General features: G+C 34.1%; 2 protein-coding genes across 2 annotated transcripts; one reads left to right on the plus strand and one right to left on the minus strand.

Moving 5' to 3' along the window:
• Positions 1-2,621: 2,621 nt before the first annotated feature.
• LOC147536696 (UPF0481 protein At3g47200-like) lies at positions 2,622-6,391 on the minus strand. The gene is made up of 2 exons (XM_086644123.1): positions 5,558-6,391; positions 2,622-3,539 (listed from the first exon to the last, which is right to left on the minus strand). Exons 1-2 carry the CDS (start codon positions 6,212-6,214, stop codon positions 2,835-2,837), a joined length of 1,362 nt encoding a protein of 453 aa, XP_086500249.1. The 5' UTR covers positions 6,215-6,391; the 3' UTR covers positions 2,622-2,834.
• A 6,920-nt stretch (positions 6,392-13,311) lies between these two features.
• Positions 13,312-14,264, plus strand: LOC147536697 (uncharacterized). Its single transcript, XM_086644336.1, has one exon. It carries the CDS (start codon positions 13,421-13,423, stop codon positions 14,156-14,158), a length of 738 nt encoding a protein of 245 aa, XP_086500462.1. The 5' UTR covers positions 13,312-13,420; the 3' UTR covers positions 14,159-14,264.
• The last annotated feature ends 5,627 nt before the right edge of the window (positions 14,265-19,891 follow it).

Below are 19,891 nucleotides of genomic sequence, written 5' to 3' on the forward strand. Positions count from 1 at the left end.
GGGTGTACATAAGATTGATGATTGGGGTCTATATCAAACTGTTTTACAAATCTGTATATCATAGGTAAAAGCCCAAATCTATACAAAAAGCCCAAAAAGTAAGTATATGGGTTTATTGGGAATTTTAAATCGAAGAAGAGACAATCTAAATGTCATACAGAAAAGCCCAAATCTATATGAATGTAAGATACATCTGGAACTAGATTTTTTTTCTACCAATCCAGCCAGAGATCATGCAACTCTGATAGCATCTCCGATGCAACACTCAATCATAAACTTTCGGAGTGTCTGACAAGATATTTATAGTTTTATAACTCTTTGTAAAATAAAATTCGATTAAGAACTCTAAGATGATATAGTGATATTAAAATATAGATATCTCAAGAAGACACTCTAAAATTTTTCTACATTTTAATATTTGAACTGAAACTAAAATAAGGCATGCGTCATAAATCTCCAAAATAACTAACTACTTCTTACAAAAATAATCATGTCACATTAGTAAATAAAACAACTTTAGAAATTTGTATTGGAAACACACAAAGTTAAGGTTCTCTCTCTATTTATCCGCCTAGAGCATCTCAAATGGCCCACTCAAGAAAAAACTCTAAAAAACCTAGTTATGAAGTACTAATAGGATTTACTTTCTTCGGTGGCAAAACAGGGACACTCTAAATTTTGGTGTCTCTGATGGATATCTATAAAATAAGTCTACTTGGTAAGAGCATCTCCAATGCAAAATTCAAAAAAATCTTTATTCATCCTATTAGTCAAGTTGTAATTGAGATTTTTACTCCTAGTTGGCGAATATAGAGATATTTAATTTTTGTGTGTCTCCAACTCAAAACTTATCTTATTTACTTATGTGGTGTAGTTATTTTTGTAAATAAATGATTTAGTTATTTAGAAAATATAGTGATTTCTATTGGCTGAAAATCAAACATTGATGAGTTGGACAATTAGAGATCCTCTTGAGATATCTCTATTCCACCCTCGACACATCATCTTTGAGTTCTTAGAGCATCTCCAATGCAACATTCAATCTTAGAAACTTCGAGTGCCACGTTGGATTTTTAGGAGTTTTTCTTAAAAATCATCTCCAATGCAAAACTCTATTTGGATCTCTAAGATGACGTGTCGAGGGTGGAATTGAGATATCTCAAAAGGACACTCTAGAAATAGAGTGTCCTCTTGAGATCTCTCTAATTGTCCAACTCATCAGTATTTGATTTTCAACCAATAGAAATCTAGTCCTGTATATTTTCTAAAATAACTAATTATTTGTTTACAAAAATAACTATGCCACATAAGTAAATAAGATAAGTTCAGAATTTTGCATTGGAGACAAAAAAATTGAGGATCTCTATTCACGCCACGTAGGAGTGAGAATCTCAATTGGAACTTGACACATATGATGAATAGAGATTTTTTTTTGAGTTTTGCATTGGAGATGCTCTTAGTTGAGTTTTGCATTGGAGATGCTCTTAGTTGAGTTCTGCATTGGAGATGATTTAATAAAAAAACTCAAAAAATCTTATGTGGCACTCCAAATTTCTAAGATTGAGTTTTGCATTGGGGATACTCTAAGGACTCTAAAATTAGAGGGTCTCTCTTGAGAGTTTTTATGATAAATGCCTCTACGACAGCAAGAACTATCTAATAGAGAGTTCTTTTGGAGAAGGATTTTTCTAAGTGGCGCTCTAAGTTTAGAGTTAGAATGTCCATTGTAGATGCTCTTAGTGTTGGAAATGTCTTGAATATGATTGGATATCCAAACCGATTTGCGACCAGCGAAACCGCTTTTAGAGCAATGTTGCATTGTCTACAAGTGAGGTAGAACCGCAAAATACATGGGAGCGACAAAGGCAGACAATGGAGCATATGGTTAAGGGATTTGGTTGGTGATTTGAGTTTAAGGCAAGAGATGGCAAATATCTACTAGTATAACTACAACGCGATTCATTTTATCAGAAATCAAATTTATCACGATACAACTATATACATTGATGTCAAGTATCATTTTATCAAATATGTTACAGAAGAGGGAAAGATCACAATGAAGAAGATACTTACAAAAGAAAATTCAGTTAATATATTAACCAAGACATTAACTACTTTCAAGTTTAAGCATTGCTAAGACTTGATAGAGATCTGCAGATATTGAAGCCCTTTGAAGGGAAAGCCCTTATAGAGCAACTGTGACGATGGTGATAGGTATTGATATCGTGTGAAGGACTATTGTATATTCAAGTCAAGGTAAAGAAAAGTGTCTTGAATATGGGGGTCAATATTCAACCCATTATAAATTGCAACCTTATGTTTGTCCTGGTCTTATAAGCTCGGTTATCAATGTAAGGGGTGTACATGTATTTTCTGAATTAGAACGAGAGGCAGTGAGGTGGTGGGGATAGGGAATCTATTGAGCTAAATAAATTGACCCTACAAATATCAATGTAACTTGTCCTTCATTCGTAGTGGAAACCATCGTGATATTGTTTGTCTTGGAGTGGGTCTAATAAACTGAACCACAAAAGTATCTTGTGTTCTGTGTGATTGTTTACTTTATATTACTATTTTTGTTGGTTGCTTGTTAGTCACCTTAACACTTAGGAATGGAAAGCTCAACTGAAATTTGACACATAGGATTAATATATATTTTTTTAAAAATTTTGCGTTGGAGACCATAACCAAGCCTTCGGATCATTCTCAATATGCTGCCAGTTCGATTCCTCTCAAGTTTACAAGGAGAATTAGTTGAAAAACACACAAATAGATCTAAATTACTACATTATAACAAAAAAAAAGTAGAAAAATGACATGAAGTCCTTTATCTCTTAACCTTTGTTGTGCTTATAAGAAAGAACAGTATAAATGGTTTGAACCACAGTAAGAACCAATAGACAAGAAGCAGCCGTTAGAGATATTATAGTCCAAGGATTACTGAAATAGTTCTCATAGAGTTTGGAAATCCAAATCCTATACATTCTTCGACATCGAACGGTTCTTCGCTTGCAATACTTATGGATCTTTTCTCGAACCATAAAAGATTTGCAAGAAATTCTATCAAGTAACACTAAATCCTTGGAAAGAACCATAATAGCTTCAAGAATAACTTCATCACTGCATGAAGTTGTGACAATAATCCCTTTGGATTTTAGCATCTTAACATCTTTCACAGATTGAACTAGGGTTTTGAAAAGATGAATATAAGCATGAAACTTCAAATCTTTACTTACCCAAAACTCAAAAGCTCTCATATTTAGGTAAGAATTGACATAGTTAGGTTCAATTACGAATGGAGAAAGATAGAGGATTGCTTTTTTACTATCAAACTTTATGTTCTTGAAGCCATGAACTCTTTTGAATTGAATACCAAACATATAAAGTTCTGAAGCTGAGTATCTTGAAAAAGAAGTCATGGTGTTTAGCTCTATATTTGGTGCTTCTAGTAGTCCTTCCATTCTAATATCTAAAATGTGACGTCGCCCAATGCTTTCGTTATGACACCACATCATCTCCGATAAGTATTCATGTACGTTCTGCAGATAACGTACCACAATTAAACATGTCAATTCTTCGGATAATCATATTTCGAGATAACTCGTAGGCGGGCTAAGTCTCCGATAAGCATTCATGTACGTTGCGCAGATAATGTACAACAATTAAAGGGGTATTTAGCGATACCCCCTCATCCCTAATGTCCAACTAGGGATGCCCCCTTTTTTAATTGGATATTAGGAATACCTCTTTTTTTTGTACTTAAAAGTACAAAACTACCCTTGTTCTTATTGTTTCTTTTTTTTCTTCGATATCTTTTATCTCTTCGATGTTATGTTTATCAACTTATTTTTGTTTCTCATAATTTTTTTCTCGTATCTATCTTTTTTAATTTACTAACAAAATTTATCAAAAATTTAAAAAAATTGATAAATCACAACAATTCGAAATAAAAATCTTAAATTCTAAGAAAAAATTTAACTTTCCATTTGTTTTTTGTTTTACGATAAAATTGATGTACGTTACCCATTTGAAGAAGACCTCTTGATATTTATTGTTCTTTTTATTAATTATAACTCGTATCATTCAAAAAATACAAATGGAAATTGAGATTATGAATCGAACAAAAAGTAAAAAAAATTAAAGTGAAATTACTCAATGAACTTGCAAATGAGATTTCGAAATTCTTAGAACGGGCAAAATTAGAATATTATGTTAGTCGTGAATTTACAAACTAGATAGAAAAGTTCACGAGAAGACCAAAGTTAGAATGTTATGTCGGTCGTAATGATATGAAAGAGAAGAAAAGAAAATACAATATGTCGGTCGTTCTGATTTATCAATTTTAAATTTTCGATAAATGTTGTTGGTAAATAAAAAAAGATGGATAAGAAAAAAAAAATTATGAGAAACGAAAAATAAATTGATAAACATAACATCGAAGAGGTATAAGATATCAAACAAAAAAAAACAAGGGTAGTTTTGTACTTTTAAGTACCAAAAAAGGGGGCATCCCTAATATCCAATTAAAAAAGGGGCATCTCTAATTGGGCATTAGGGATGAGGGGGTATCGCTAAATACCCCACAATTAAACATGTCAACTTTTTGGATAATCAGATCACTTCGGGTTAACTCATAGTTGGGTTAAGTCATAACGGTTTCTGAAAAGGTAATATATGTATCTATCTTTCAAACCCGAGACCCAGAGACTGGAAACCAATTTGGTAACCACTCCATTGGGTTTGATCCACCAAGGCGTAAAGAAAATGTTACTTGAGACTTATCTACTTCACAAATAGTTCGTGTTCAACCAATATGATATACAACTACGGCAGCTACCTAGCAAAGGCTTTTTCGTACAGCATATAAGGATATAAAGGCGAAAAAAGCACTCTGGATGCCTGTAAAATTAGTTTCAACTGTTAAGCGAATTAGAATTAAGTGTATGGCAAGAAAAAGGTCTCCTTCTAGACACTCAAGCAACTAGTTAAGTACATCTTTGAAAAACCTAGAACAAAAATTATGAAAGAACCCCCTGGGTGAAAAAGGTGGCCTAGCCTAGGTGTAGAATAAGTCAAGGGGTATTTGTTTTTTTTTTCTCTGATGAAAAGACCAAAATGCCCCTTGCCTTCTTAGGAGACGGTCGCCCGACTGAGTCACTGGGGGGAGGGGGGGGGGGGGGGGGGGGGGAGGGGGGGGGGGGGGGGTTTTCAGTCGATTAATCGATGTTGAACCTAGAAATAACTAGAATTCTATTAAAACCTTGTATAAGGACCATCTCAAGTAGATGGTTTTGGTAGACCGTCTTCAAATCAAGATCACCCTAATTTTAAAATAAACATCAAAATACCCATATAGTTTTGTTTCTCACCTTTTGATCCGGGGGGGGGGGGGGTTTTCAGTCGATTAATCGATGTTGAACCTAGAAATAACTAGAATTCTATTAAAACCTTGTATAAGGACCATCTCAAGTAGATGGTTTTGGTAGACCGTCTTCAAATCAAGATCACCCTAATTTTAAAATAAACATCAAAATACCCATATAGTTTTGTTTCTCACCTTTTGATCCGGAAGAGCATTGGACAACAAAGTTGAGAGTACCAAATAAGGAATTTGGTTTTCAACCATCAACAAGTCTTGCATAATATATTTATGGTTAACCATTTTCCCTTCAAAACTGAACATAGGATCACTACGAGCGTAATCGTTAGGGTTATAATTCTTAATAGACAAATATTCAAGAAGGAAGCAACCATCAAGAACCATAAGCTCAATAAACCTTTCATCATTTTCTTGCCATTCTTCGTCGAGTTCCATGTAACAACCCTTAAGTTCTTTCACTAACTTCATTAATTTGGTCTTAAAGAACTCGACACTGTTATTATTGTTAGATATCGGACATCTCTTGACGAATTGTCGAACTGCTCTTCGCTTATGAAATTCCATTGGCATCAAATGAGGCTTACCATAATGGTATGGCCCAATTGAAACCACTTGGGGCTCATAGGCTTTTATATTAGTTGCTTTAAGAGAAGAGGGTAACTTAAATATGGGTTGCTTCTCTTGTATATTAAGCTCTAACTCCTTGAATGGATCTCTAACTTCAAGATCAATGTCTAATATCAAAGACGAAGAAGTTGACAAAGATGAAGAGAACGAAGACGAGGGCGATGAAGATGAAGTGAATGAAGACAAAGATGAGGATGTTCCTTCCATTTTCCTTGTGTTTTCGCTGATGCAGATCAATTGAGTTTGAGATGGTGCTTTGAGTATAGCTATAATGTAATGAATCGTTTATATAAAGGTAAAGTTGGAACAATAATGAAAATTAGATATTTATGAGAAAGAAAATAAGCTAGTGGTTCTAATAATTATTGGGGGTGTCCAGACGGAGTGGATTTTGAATTTTTTTCTTTTTTTGGAAATTGACTACGATCAACAATAGTCATTACATTTGGCATTGATACATCAAAGAGTGGATTTTGAAATTGGAATTCCATTCTGCATAGTAGAAAAATAATAGAGAATTTCTTAAATAGGAGGAATAAAGCTACAATTTGATGTTTTAGAGAGGAAGAGGACATGCCAAAAATCCATTGAACCTCCACAAGTGTGTGACAACCCCGATTAAAATCCCGAACAAGAAAATTAAATTTTTCGGATACAATGAGCTGAAATTTTGGTCAAATTTTTATGTGTTTCTTTTCTTTCCTTAAATGCCCACTACTATTTCTTCTCCGTGCCGACAAGGAAGCCCCTTTTTACTTACCACCTACTTTAACTAATTACCGATCTTGCAAGTTTTTCTATTGCTTCCCCTAGAGGAAGTTTTAACCAATTAGTATAAAACTTATGCTTATTTTAAGTTTCAAAATAAATTTTAGACCAATTCTTTCTCAATAATGTATTATTGTTGTATGTGTTATGGTTCTAAATTGTTGGAGGAACATCCTAACCCTGAGCTTTATATGGAAGCTCAAGATTAGTAATTGAGCCCCTAATTTTATTAAGAGTTAATTCCTATATGGCCCCCTACTTTGTGACCAGCTTCCTTTATGGCCCCCTTTTTTTCGTAAATTCAAATTTAGCCCCCTATTTTCAGACAAATGTCATAACTACCCCTCTGATTAATGTATTTTCAAAATAAAATAAACAACAAAACCTAAATTCCACCTCACTTCCTTCTCCACCACTCATCTCTCTCCACGTCACCTCTCTCCAACTCACCTCTCTTTCTCTCTCTCCAACTCATCTCTCTCTCTCTCCAACTCATCTCTCTCTCTCTCTCCAACTCATCTCTCTCTCTCTCTCCAAGTCACTCCTTCTTCTCCGACAAAGGTCGCCGGCCGGAAAATTTTCCGGCCGGCGACCTTAAAAAAAAAAAAAAAAAAAAAATTTACCTCTTTTCTCTCTCTCTCTAGAAACTCCGGCGAAGGGGTTTCCCCTTCGCCGGAGAACAAACCTTGAAGGTCTGTTCACGAACAGACCAGATCTGTTCACGAACAGATCTGGTCTGTTCGTGAACAGACCTTGAGGTCTGTTCGTTTGAACAGACCTTGAGGTCTGTTCGTTTGAACAGACCTTGAGGTCTGTTCGTTTGAACAGACCTTCAAGGTCTGTTCGTTTGAACAGACCTGAAGGTCTGTTTTGAACAGACCTTGAGGTCTGTTCGTTTTTGAACAGACCTTGAGGTCTGTTCGTTTTTTAACAGACCTTGAGGTCTGTTCGTTTGAACAGACCTTCAAGGTCTGTTCGTTTGAACAGACCTTCTCCGGCGAAGGGGTTTCCCCTTCGCCGGAGTTTCTAGAGAGAGAGAGAGAGAAGAGGTAAAAAAAAAAAATTTTTTTTTTTTTTAAGGTCGCCGGCCGGAAAGTTTTCCGGCCGGCGACCTCCGTCGGAGAAGAAGGAGTGACTTGGGAGAGAGAGAGAGGTGAGTTAGAGAGAGAGAGATGAGTTGGAGAGAGAGAAAGAGGTGAGTTGGAGAGAGAGAGATGATGTGGAGAGATATGTGTGGGGGAGTAGGAAGTGAGGTGGAATTCAAGTTTTTTTTTTTTTATATGTTGAGAAAATATTAATAAGAAGGGTATTCAGGACATTTACCTCAAAAAAAGGGGTCATATTTGAATTTACGAAAAAAAGGGGGCCATAAAGGAAGCTGGTCACAAAGTAGGGGGCCATATAGGAATTAACTCTTTTATTAAGTTATTTTATTATTATTCTAAATTTATAAAATAGTTATATTTGAGAAAACAAGGTTATAAAATATTTACTCTATCACGAGCTCCCGATGTACTTGGCCCCTATTTTCGAATCATACGTCGCCTTTGATTGGGATGTTAGTTTTTTGAATTTCTATCTCTTCCTTTCTCGCCGACTTTCAAACTTATTCTAGATTTTGAACCTAACAAGATAGTTTTACTAGTAGAAAAAACATAGCATGATGCCATGATAGTGATACAAAACCTAACTCCCCATTAATGTAATACAATATTAGTATGAGTTCAGTGATGTGATCTTTATAGCCACTAAGCTTTGATACAGCTAAATACTTTCTAGCTAAAATTAGAGGACGAAACCAACCCATAACTACGATTTTATATTAGATAATACTTCGATATAATTAACTAAGTATTTTAAGGGTTTTCGAAAAGAAAAAAATATTTACACAAGAAATGAAAACCATGCTATGACAAAAGTAGATAACTGGCATGATGTCTTAATAGAAAGATAAGGAGGTTAATTCCAAATTCATACAAGAAAACCAACTGGGTATTCATCAATTTTAAGTAGATCTCAACTGCTCTTTTGACCTAACAAATGAACATATTTATTTCATTCCACACTATACACGTCTGACGTCACTGCCTAGACATGGGTAGGTAAGATCCAAAGAGCAAGTCAAAATTAGCTTAAATAACGAGAACGATCAAAACAAGTGAAATTTAGACGGAAGAGAGAGAAACATCAATAGTGTTACGCGGTTATGTCTAACATTAAACGTCCACTCATACAGAACCGAGATAGCATAAAGTGGTTTAATCGAGGCCATGATAGATTACTTTCTTATAGGTATTTTACACCAATGTAACAGTACCACCAGTTAGGTGTACGATTGATTGGATCCAACAACTTCATTTCAAGATTGTAATTCTCAATTATGAAAGTAGACGAAATTTCATAAGCAATGTGAACTCTTTGACTTCTTCTGACTTAGAACTTCTTGATCCTTATTTGATTTCTAGATAATTCCTGACTTCTGAATGGTTTTCGTCATAACTCCTAATTTCGGTTGGAGTTGCTGGCCGAACTCCAACATCAATTTTTTGTCGAAAGAAGAAAAAAAGTAGAGGAGCGTGATGAGCACCTTCAAGTTTAACATTGTTTCTATCCATGCTTGTCAACTTGTTCTGAGTAAAAATAGGTAGTCTTTAACTTGTTTAGTTATTCCCTATAAAATCCCTTAGAAACTTTTGAAGCTCGTTAAAACTTCCAGGAGGAAATTTATGATGGGAGGCTCTATAGGCGCTACAGTTTATTGCTAAAGGCGCATGTTTCACTCACACGTCCCTTCCAAAATTTTGATGTAGTGGGGCGCCGACGGCAATAAAGAGGATCACTTATGAAACTCCCCACGTGCAATATGTATTGTTTAATCATCAAATTAATAGTTGACTAATGTGAACGACAGTTCCTATTATACCCACACGTGTGTAATGAAGGCAAAATAATGTGCAATCTTATCAGCACCTGACAGAGGTAGTAGTAGTTGGGTGAGAATTGACAATTGAGGCTCCTAAAGCCTGACATATGGGCCTTTTTATAGTTCTCTTTAGAAAGTAGCCTTTTCAGATACTTCAATCTAAGCCCAGCACACAATGAAAGGGACAGAAAGAAACCTACTTTATCTCTGTGAATATGAACCCTATTACCCCTTTAAAGGACATGGAAATTACTCCATCCATACGAGTGAACAGAGTGTGCTTCCAAAGATTAGGTATGAAGCTCTTAACAAGCTAAAACAGATAAAAGAAGCACAAAAACTCTTTAAATTCTTATTTGTATGGCTAACATGCCAACTTAATCTTCTAAGAAAACTAGTATTTTAACTATGTTACAAAATTTATACATTGTTTTCACGGGAAAAATTGATATTTCTATTAATTCTTTTCAACCGAGCGAAAAAAATTTATATGTTAAGTGCTTATTATAATTATTTACTTTTCTTAAATTCCAAAGAAACGTTTTATAGAACGGAAAGCGTCTACAAGTAAGAGAAACTTTACTATGAAAAAAATGTTAAGTCACATTTAGCAATATCATACATATAAGTTTCAATTCGTTAATGATTTCAAATCTTTTTTGTACTTAAATTGTTTTAATTAATTTTTGTTTATTACTTTTTTGTAAAAATTTGTTTCGCTTATATGTTTTTTAACAAAAAAAAATGCCATTAAAATGTTGCACTGGCCCTCTAAATTATACGTCATCCGCAACCCTGAAACATACCTAGGGGTGGGAATGGGGCCTAGTTGAGAGTGTGGGGTTACTCTCTATCAGACATCCGGCTTTGAAAATTTATGTCTATTAAAATCATTGGGGCAGATTGGGATGGATAATTGTCAAAAATATGCGTGTTCAAAATCTGTTGAAGTCTTCATTCCCTTTCAATGTTTCTGGGTTTCGAATTATTAGGTTCTCTCGCAAAACTCAAGATGTACCAAGTGGTCCACTCTTATGTCATCGAAATCGGACAACCCCACGCCTAATAAGGCATAAGACAAATATTAATTTTGTGGATCAAAAACTTATAATGAAACCAATGCCTACGTTAGAAAACACTTAAAGGAAGTCTCCTTTCTTTTTCACCATGAGACACTAAGGGTTTTTAGGCGGCATGATCCTTTTGTTCAAAGGCTTCACGGTCGTCTGTCTCTCTTTTTTTGCAGGTCACTTCGTCACGTAGCCGGTGCCAGCAACAATAAATTAGAACTGATAAGGCTTCTATTTGAATCTGTTGTCTGTTAGACTCAGACTCCTAGACTTTTCGACTGTCTACATATTGGCAGAGGCTGCCCAGGGCTTCTTGCCCAACTCCCACACCTATCCACCATCACCACCACAATTTCTTCTCTTTTTCTCCTCTCCTTTCTCTCACTGGAAACTCCGAAATGGATTTTAGTTCAAACAAATGACTGAAACCCCAATCTAAAGTTTATAAAGAGAGGGTGAGAGGAGTGGAGGGAAGAGAAAGAGTGAGAGAGAAGATAGTAGTGGTGGTAGAGGTAGTGGAACCAATGGTGGTGAAGGAGAGACGAAAATGATAACAAAAATAGTTAAGTTGGAGGTCGCCGATAAAGGCCCCCCGATAAATTGTCAATCGATCGTTTGGCTGCTAACGACATTTATCAACGAGATGAAAAAGATTAAGGATAAGACGAACACATTTTGAAAAGAAAAACAAAAGATAAAATAAATACTAACGGTTAAATTAACTAACGAAATCATGGCCTTGGAGACAAAAGTGGATTGCTAGCAAATATAGGGGTCAATTTTTCGAGTTGGTCACAAATTGGGCTAAATTTGAGTTAACCTCGCAAACCACCCCTACACTGAGCAAAAACCCCAAGGCATACACAACAAAACGTCAAAACCCCAAGATGAGCTAAAGAGTGTTTAACCAAGTACTAAGGGGGGGTAGTGGTGCAGGACATTGGAGGACACTCAGAGACAAAATGTTCCAGAGACATTTCAAGACATTTCGGGACATTTGTCCGTAGACAAAATGTCTTTATGGACATTTCAGGACATTTGATTCATAGACAAAATGTCTCAGAGACATTTCAAGACATTTGGTTCATGGACAAAATGTCCTGGGGACATTTCAATATATTGAATCCATGGACAAAATGTGTAGTGGATATTATTATTATTATTATTATTATTATTATTATTATTATCTCATCATTGAAGGATAATTGGTAGACATTTATTATTTTAATATTATCATTATTGTCAAACCATATGAAATAATATATTTGTACTCATGTTTCAATAATATATTTTTCGACTTTTGTGGACATCTGTGGATATCTGAGGACATTGATGGCAGTTGGTAGACATTTATTATTTTAATGTAATCATTGCTGTCTAATCATACGAAATAAATTTGCCCTACTACTTTGAAAATATATTTTTCGACTTTCGTAGACATCCGTGAATATCTGTGGACATTGATAGATATTTAGTTGATATTTATTATTTTTAATACTATTACTGTCTTACCATATGAAATAAAAAAAATTAATTAATATTTCCAAATATATATTTTTCGACTTTCGTAGACATCTGTAGATATCTGTGGACATTGATGGACAATTGGTAAATATTTATTATTTAATATAGTTAAATATTAATATAATAATAATATAATAATAATATAATATAATATAATATAATATAATATAATATAATATAATATAATATAATATAATATAATATAATATAATATAATATAATATAATATAATATAATATAATATAATATAATATAATATAATATAATATAATATAATATAATATAATATAATGTAATAATACAATAATATAGTAATATAATAATAAGATAATATTGTAATAATATGATTTGATAATGTTAATTATTTTTATTACATTCCGTACTCAAATATATAATAATAATAATAATAATAATAATAATAATAATAATAATAATAATAATAATAATAATAGTAATAATAATAATAATAATAGTAATAATAATAATACAATAATGTAGTAATATAATAATAAGATAATATTATTATAATATGATTTGGTAATAATAATTATTTTTATTATCTTCCTTACTCAAATGTCCCCAAGTGTCTTCCATATTTTGAGAGACATTTTCTCTCCAAAAGCTCTCCAAATTTACACTAAAATGTCTCCAAATGTCCCCAAAGATAATTTGTCTTGAAATGTCCCTAATTTCGTGTCCCGAACGAATAACGCAGACATTTGGAGACATTTGAAATGTCTCCAACCAATAACACGGACATTTGGGGACATTTCAAATGTCCCCAACCAATAACACGGACATTGGGGGACATGAAAATGTCCCCCAATGTCCCCAACCACTACCCCCCCCCCCCCCCCTAAATGTTTCGGAATCCCTAGGACACCAAATGGCTTCCGGTTCAGGCTTTTACTATCCCTCCACCGCCAACTCTAGTTAAATACTCTAGTCCCTTCTCTAACCATAGTTAACATCATCACTATATTAAACCCCATCCGCAAACCCCAAAACCGAGAGAAACAAAGGCCCCAAAAAAACCAGAAGAAAGAAAACAAGGAGCAAAGAGATAAAAGAAAATTCTAGAGAGAGAAAGTTAAAGAGTTTTTAGAGAGAGAGAGAGTAAGAGAAAAAATGGGGGTTTTCACAGAAGAAGAAGAACTCTGGAAATGCAGTAAACATCCATCAAAGAATAGAAGAACTGGAATTTGTCCAACTTGTTTAAGAGATAGATTAATTAATCTTTGTCCAGATTGTGCTAATGTTCGTCCTTGTTCTTGTTGTTGTTCAACTATTTCATTCTCATCTTCATCTTCATCATCTTCTTCTTCATTCTCATCTGGTTTTCATAGATCTAGTAGTAGTACTACTGGTATTGGATCTATTGGTCGAATATCAAATCTAATTCATGATGAACCAGCTTTTCGACGGTCAAGATCTACTGCATTTCAGATTATCCGATCTAGATTCTCTGATAAAGAAGTTACTTCAGTAGAAGAACAAGAAAGAGAAATCAAAGTTCCTTCTTCATCAAGAAAACAGAGTAGTAAATCTTCATCGTTTTGGTCTATTTTCAAGATGAATCGTAAATCGAAGAAAATCGAATATCAGAATGAGAAATCAGAAGAAGAAGAAGAAAATGAAGATGAAAAGGAAAAAGTAGATGATTTGGAAATGATTATGAAGAAAAAGATGATGATGAGATCAAGATCAGTTGGAATATCTTGTTACTCAGATCAACGGGATCAAATTCCGGCGTCTGATGTCAGATTTAAAGGGAAAAGTTGGTACTTTCCTAGTCCGATCAAAGTTTTCGGGCAACCAAAATCATCTAGAATAATTCAAGAAAGATCTCCATTATGTAGAGGTTGATTTTAATGACATTATGTTTAATTACCTTAATCTAATTTTTCTGCATATAAATTGTAAGCAGTTTCTCTTAATATTTTGATTATATAAGTAAGTTCTAATTTCTTAATTACTACTAGTATAAACATTGCTTACTGTTAACCACCATTAATTAACCTCTCTCTCTCTCTCTACAATTTCAGTTGGGAATCTTAATTCTACATTAATTGTTTAATGTAACAGTTGAGTCAATTAATAAAATAGGTAATTAAGGTTAATGTGAGATTAGAATGTATTTAATTAATAAGATGAAAGGTTATGGTTTTGGCAATTCAATGTACCTATCGATACAATGACTAAAATGACCAGATACAATCATCCTTTATCACTCTGATAAAGTATTGTGGAGATCGGCTTGGGTCGCATTAAATTATAAATTTGTATATTTGTACAAGGTTTTTCTACCTCAAGGAAATGATGTTTACTTATTATTTAGTTCATCCCATTCAACTTTGTTGCTTTTAAAACATGGGAGAGGCTAGAGTGCCCAGTTTTTAGCTCATTAAATTGTCCAGCTGATGTGGAATCACTAAAAGACAAGAGTTTTTCAAAGTTTGACTACGGTGGGGACCGCTTTTATTTCTAAATAAGAAAAGTTGGGCATTTTAATGGGCAAAATTGATGGGCACTCTATCATTTCCCTTAAAACATTTTCATGAACACTTTGAGATTTTAGTACAAGATTCAATTTGTCTTTTTTTTTTTTTTTTTTTTTTTTTTTTATTGTGAAGAATCAATTTGTTACTCTCCTACTATAACAACCTCATAAAAAGCACCACCCACGGCCTTCAACTATTGGTCACCACAACCACTTCCTACAACCACCCATCGCCATTTCTCTTCACTTCTCATCCGTCTCTACGTCCCGATGAAAGAGAGTAAAAGAACCGCTCTCTACGTCCCGATGAAAGAGACTAAAAGAACCACTTCCGACAACATCCATCCCGATGAAGGAGACTAAAAGAACCACTTCCGACAGCACCCATCGGCCAGCTCCATTCATCTCCACTTCTCATCTGTCTCTATGTCCGGATTAAGGAGATTAAAAGGAAACAAGGTAATTCTTGGACTAAAAATAAAATTACTTCCAAGTCAAAATTGATTGGTTGAAGTTTATATCCCAAAAATTATTTTGATGCCCTTCCTAAGATTTTTTTTTGTTAAACTGCCCTTCCTAAGACTTGATTAAAAGAAATTATATACTGAAAAATGTTTTTCAATGTGAAGATTTTATAGTGAAACATGTCTTTAAATGTGAAGAAGAAAAAATGGTATCAACATATTTTAGTGCAATCTCATAAAAAAAAAATCATATTTTAGTGTGGTCCAAAATCCAAGTAGGTTTTTTTAAGGAAAATCCAAGGAGGCTTAATGCACAAGATGGGAGAGATCTTTTGGTGGATTTGGCGGTGGATTCCAACGGCACCACCTAATAATGATTTAGAATCGTCCCTATCCAAAGCAGGCAACGGGGCCATGCTATTATTTTTCATTTGTAGGTAAAAATGTTTATCCTATGAAATAAAAATAAGAAAATTATGAAGGAACATAACTTAAAACTTTTGGACGTATAATGTATTTCATTCCATCCTTCATCTAAATTCTTTTACTCTATCTTTTGGTACTTCCCCAAACACCTGTGAAGCTTAATTAAGCCTATCGAAAAAAACTACAAACAAACCAAGAAAACACAACTAGAACATCAACTAATGTAGAGTTATGCATAATCGCCTTCCGACTGAAGACATTCCTATGAAAATGGGTTGCTCTTTAGCATCTCGATGTTCCCTCTGTGGTCAGATGAGAGAGAGTATATCTCATTTATTTTATGGATGTAAATTTGCATCGAAGCTTTAGGCTTGGGTCGGTTCTGTATTTGGTCGTAATATCAAACACTCAACTGGCTCAGAATTAATTGAGGGAGTCTTTACAGCTGGCTTCTCAGAGCAGGTTGAAGGCCTATATTTATCAACAGTAATCTCGACTTTTTGGACTATTTGGGAGACCAGAAACTCTTGCATCTTTGATAATACCATTCCGGATATCTCCAAAACGATCTCGGTCATTCGTCGTCTTACTTTTGAGTCTGGGCCACTGGTTAGCGGTTCCATGCAAAATTCAATGAGAGAAATTACTATTCTTCGTTATTTTAAAGTGACAGGTCGCCCAAGAAAAACACCTCAAATTATTCAAGTTGATTGGCACATGCCTCTAGCCAGCTGGGTAAAAGTCAACACCGATGGTTCATCGAGAGGTAATCCAGGGGTTTCTGGTTGTGGTGGGATATTTAGAAATAACAGAGGTTTTGTATTAGGTTGTTTTGCAATACCTTTGGGTATTCAAAACTCCGTCTACTCAGAGTTGATGGCTGTAGTACATGCTGTAAATATGGCGTGGACAAGAAGTTGGAAGAAGATTTGGCTGGAATGTGATTCTATGTTAGTTCTGCAGGCACTTAATAACACCTCCATAGTTCCTTGGTGTCTGCAGAACCATTGGAGAAACACTTTAGATCGGATTAGAGAGATGGAGTTCCGAGTCTCACATATTTACAGAGAAGGAAATGCTGCTGCTGACCGGCTAGCAAATGAAGGTTGCTCATTGGCAACTGCTAATTGGTGGAGTGTTGCGCCTAATTCTATTCTATCTTATGTCCACAAAGATGTAAATGGTATTTCTTCGTATAGGTTTAGATGACTTTGATTCTTAGGTACGTTATGAGATCTCTCGTTATCAGGGTCAGGCTTTAAGTCCCCCCTTCTATTTGTAATTTTTTTTTCATTTATTAATAATATCAGGTGATGATATCTAATGATAGATGCTTCATGAGGTGCCAACCTAGTTGGGATGTCATGTAAAGCATAGTGAAGATATCACTCCTTTCAATTTAAAAAAAAAAATATACTAATGTAGAGAATTTTTGGTAACACGATTCGATGTATATATTGAGATACGTGTGTAAACACGTGATATAAGAGGCGGATCGAGATGAGAAGATCCGACGATCAAGACTATTGCAAGATATTTGAAGATATGTGAAGATCTAGAATATTCAGTTTCATATATTATAATATTTCTTGTAATATATCTAATATTATTGTTAGATAATATTTATATTGTTTCCTAGTTCAGTTAAGGGAAACTAGGAAACCCTAAACCTTCTCTATAAATAAGAGAGGATTCTAGGAGTTAAATCATTCGATTATTGTTCGATTATTGTAACGAATCACCACAGTTGTGGTTAATAAAGTATGTAGCCATTCAGGCTTTATCCGAGGATGTAGGTCGTGAATATCCGACCGAACCTCGTTAAATATGTGTCGTCTAATTTATGTTCATCTATCTCCGATTATCACATAATCGTGATTTTAACATGGTATCTGAGCAGGTAGTTCAATCCTGATTCAAGCTTCCGCAATTTTCCAATATTTTTTTTTAAATGTTGTGATTATGTAATCGATCAATCTCTTGGTCGACTTTTTTCAACACCAAGTTTGTGTCTTGTGACTTATTTTTTTTCAAGCTTCATTGAGCAACCGAAACCACCTGAGTTGACACAAGAAGAATGCATTTTATCTGTCCAAATAGAGCACCACAAGAAACAACACTAGCAAAGGTGTACTCCCTCCCATGGTCACACTATTATTAGCAAAATAAGAAGAAAGGCCCGTATATCCAATCCAGCCGAGCCATTTTCCTTTTCAGTGGAGAACTAGAATTTGTTGCTACATTAAGTGATCATCTTCTTTGTTCATATCATAATTGGGATATCAATCTTCAAGTCATGTTCAAGACCCATCATCAAGTGAGTTTTTTTCAGCCTACTGAAGTCGTCGATTACGTAGGTTGTTCCGTCTAATCAAGGCGATTCAAGTCACAATTTTGGATGTGATTTCACTATTTTTTTTCAAGTTGGACACTTCACATCTTCCGTGCTCCAACTTGCGGGAGGGTATTGAGATACGTGTGTAAACACGTGATATAAGAGGCGGATCGAGATGAGAAGATCCGACGATCAAGACTATTGCAAGATATTTGAAGATATGTGAAGATCTAGAATATTCAGTTTCATATATTATAATATTTCTTGTAATATATCTAATATTATTGTTAGATAATATTTATATTGTTTCCTAGTTCAGTTAAGGGAAACTAGGAAACCCTAAACCTTCTCTATAAATAAGAGAGGATTCTAGGAGTTAATTCATTCGATTACTTTTTTATTATTGTAACGAATCACCACAGTTGTGGTTAATAAAGTATGTAGCCATTCAGGCTTTATCTGAGGATGTAGGTCGTGAATATCCGACCGAACCTCTTTAAATATGTGTCGTCTAATTTATATTCATCTATCTCCGATTATCACATAATCGTGATTTTAACAGTATATGTTGTTGGAACTTTTTTTTTTTTATATGAGGTGTTCGGAACTTTTTTTTTTGATGAAAGATGTTGTTGAAACTTAACAGACCTAATCTTTACTCACATATAATGAATATTCCTACTAATGGAATTGATTCAAATGATGATAGATGTAGTTTTTCTTTTCAATATTCTCTGTGTTGCTTACACTTGTCAATCATACATCTAGGGGTCCATTACCTAAAGTTGGCTTGTCATTTTCAATAACTACTCAAATATAATTTTCAACAAAAAAAAAAAAAAAAAAAGATTTTTGAGTCAACAGTCCAAAATCTGGGGGGTAAACCCAAAAAAAATACACTCTTGCCCAAAAATTAGTTGCAGGTCCAAATGTCAGTTTTTTTTTTATTCCCCTCTTGCCCTTGGACGGGACATGCTAACGTTTTCCTGAAAAAAAAAATGTCTGGTAAATAAAATAATTTACCAGTACACGAAAAATTCAAAGTTTCAAAATTTTTTGAAAATTTGAAATTTTCAAACGAAATTTCAAATTCCCGCCCAGCAAACCATCTCTTCTCGGTAAATAAAATAATTTCCTGTACACAAAAAATTCCAATTTTCAAATTTTTTTGAAATTTTCAAACGAAATCTTTTTTTCGAAATTTTCATACGAAATTTCAAATTCCCGGCCAAAATTTCAAATTTTTTTGAAAATTTTAAATTCCCGGGCAGATTTTGAAAATTTTAAATTCCCGCCCAGCAAAAGTGTCTAGTACAGAAAAAAATTTCCAGTAAATAAAATAATTTCCCGGTCACAAATTTTTTTTTTCGAAGTTTTGAAATTTTCAAACGAAATTTCAAATTCCCGCCCAAATTTTCAAATTTTTTTACGAAATTTCAAATTCCCGCCCAGCAAAAATGTCTAGTACAGAAAAAAATTTCCAGTAAATAAAATAATTTACCAAAAAAAATTGCGTTTCCCGGGAATTTTTCGGTGGCTGTTCCGTAATTTTCTGAACAGTACACATTCTGATGGACGGGTTGTCAGATTATTTTTCAGAAAAAAATCGTTTCCCGAGAATTTTCGATGGCAATTTTGTAATTTTCGATGGCATGAACGGTAAATACTTTATTTTCTAAGGGCCCTTTACGTAATTTTGACCCCCCAAACTGACACATTGGACCTCCTTTACGTTTTTAGGCAACTTTGGGTGGGATTTTCATTTTGGCCCCCTTTTTGGACCAATGACCCAACCCCTCAAAAAAAAATAACTACTTAAATATAATGAAATTGATTTTAACAGAGAAACCTGAAAAAGAGAAGTTGATAAAATT

Source organism: Eschscholzia californica, unplaced genomic scaffold, assembly GCF_041429995.1.
Source record: "Eschscholzia californica isolate CP2 unplaced genomic scaffold, dmEscCali1.0.p SCAF_5, whole genome shotgun sequence".
NCBI lineage: Eukaryota > Viridiplantae > Streptophyta > Magnoliopsida > Ranunculales > Papaveraceae > Eschscholzia > Eschscholzia californica.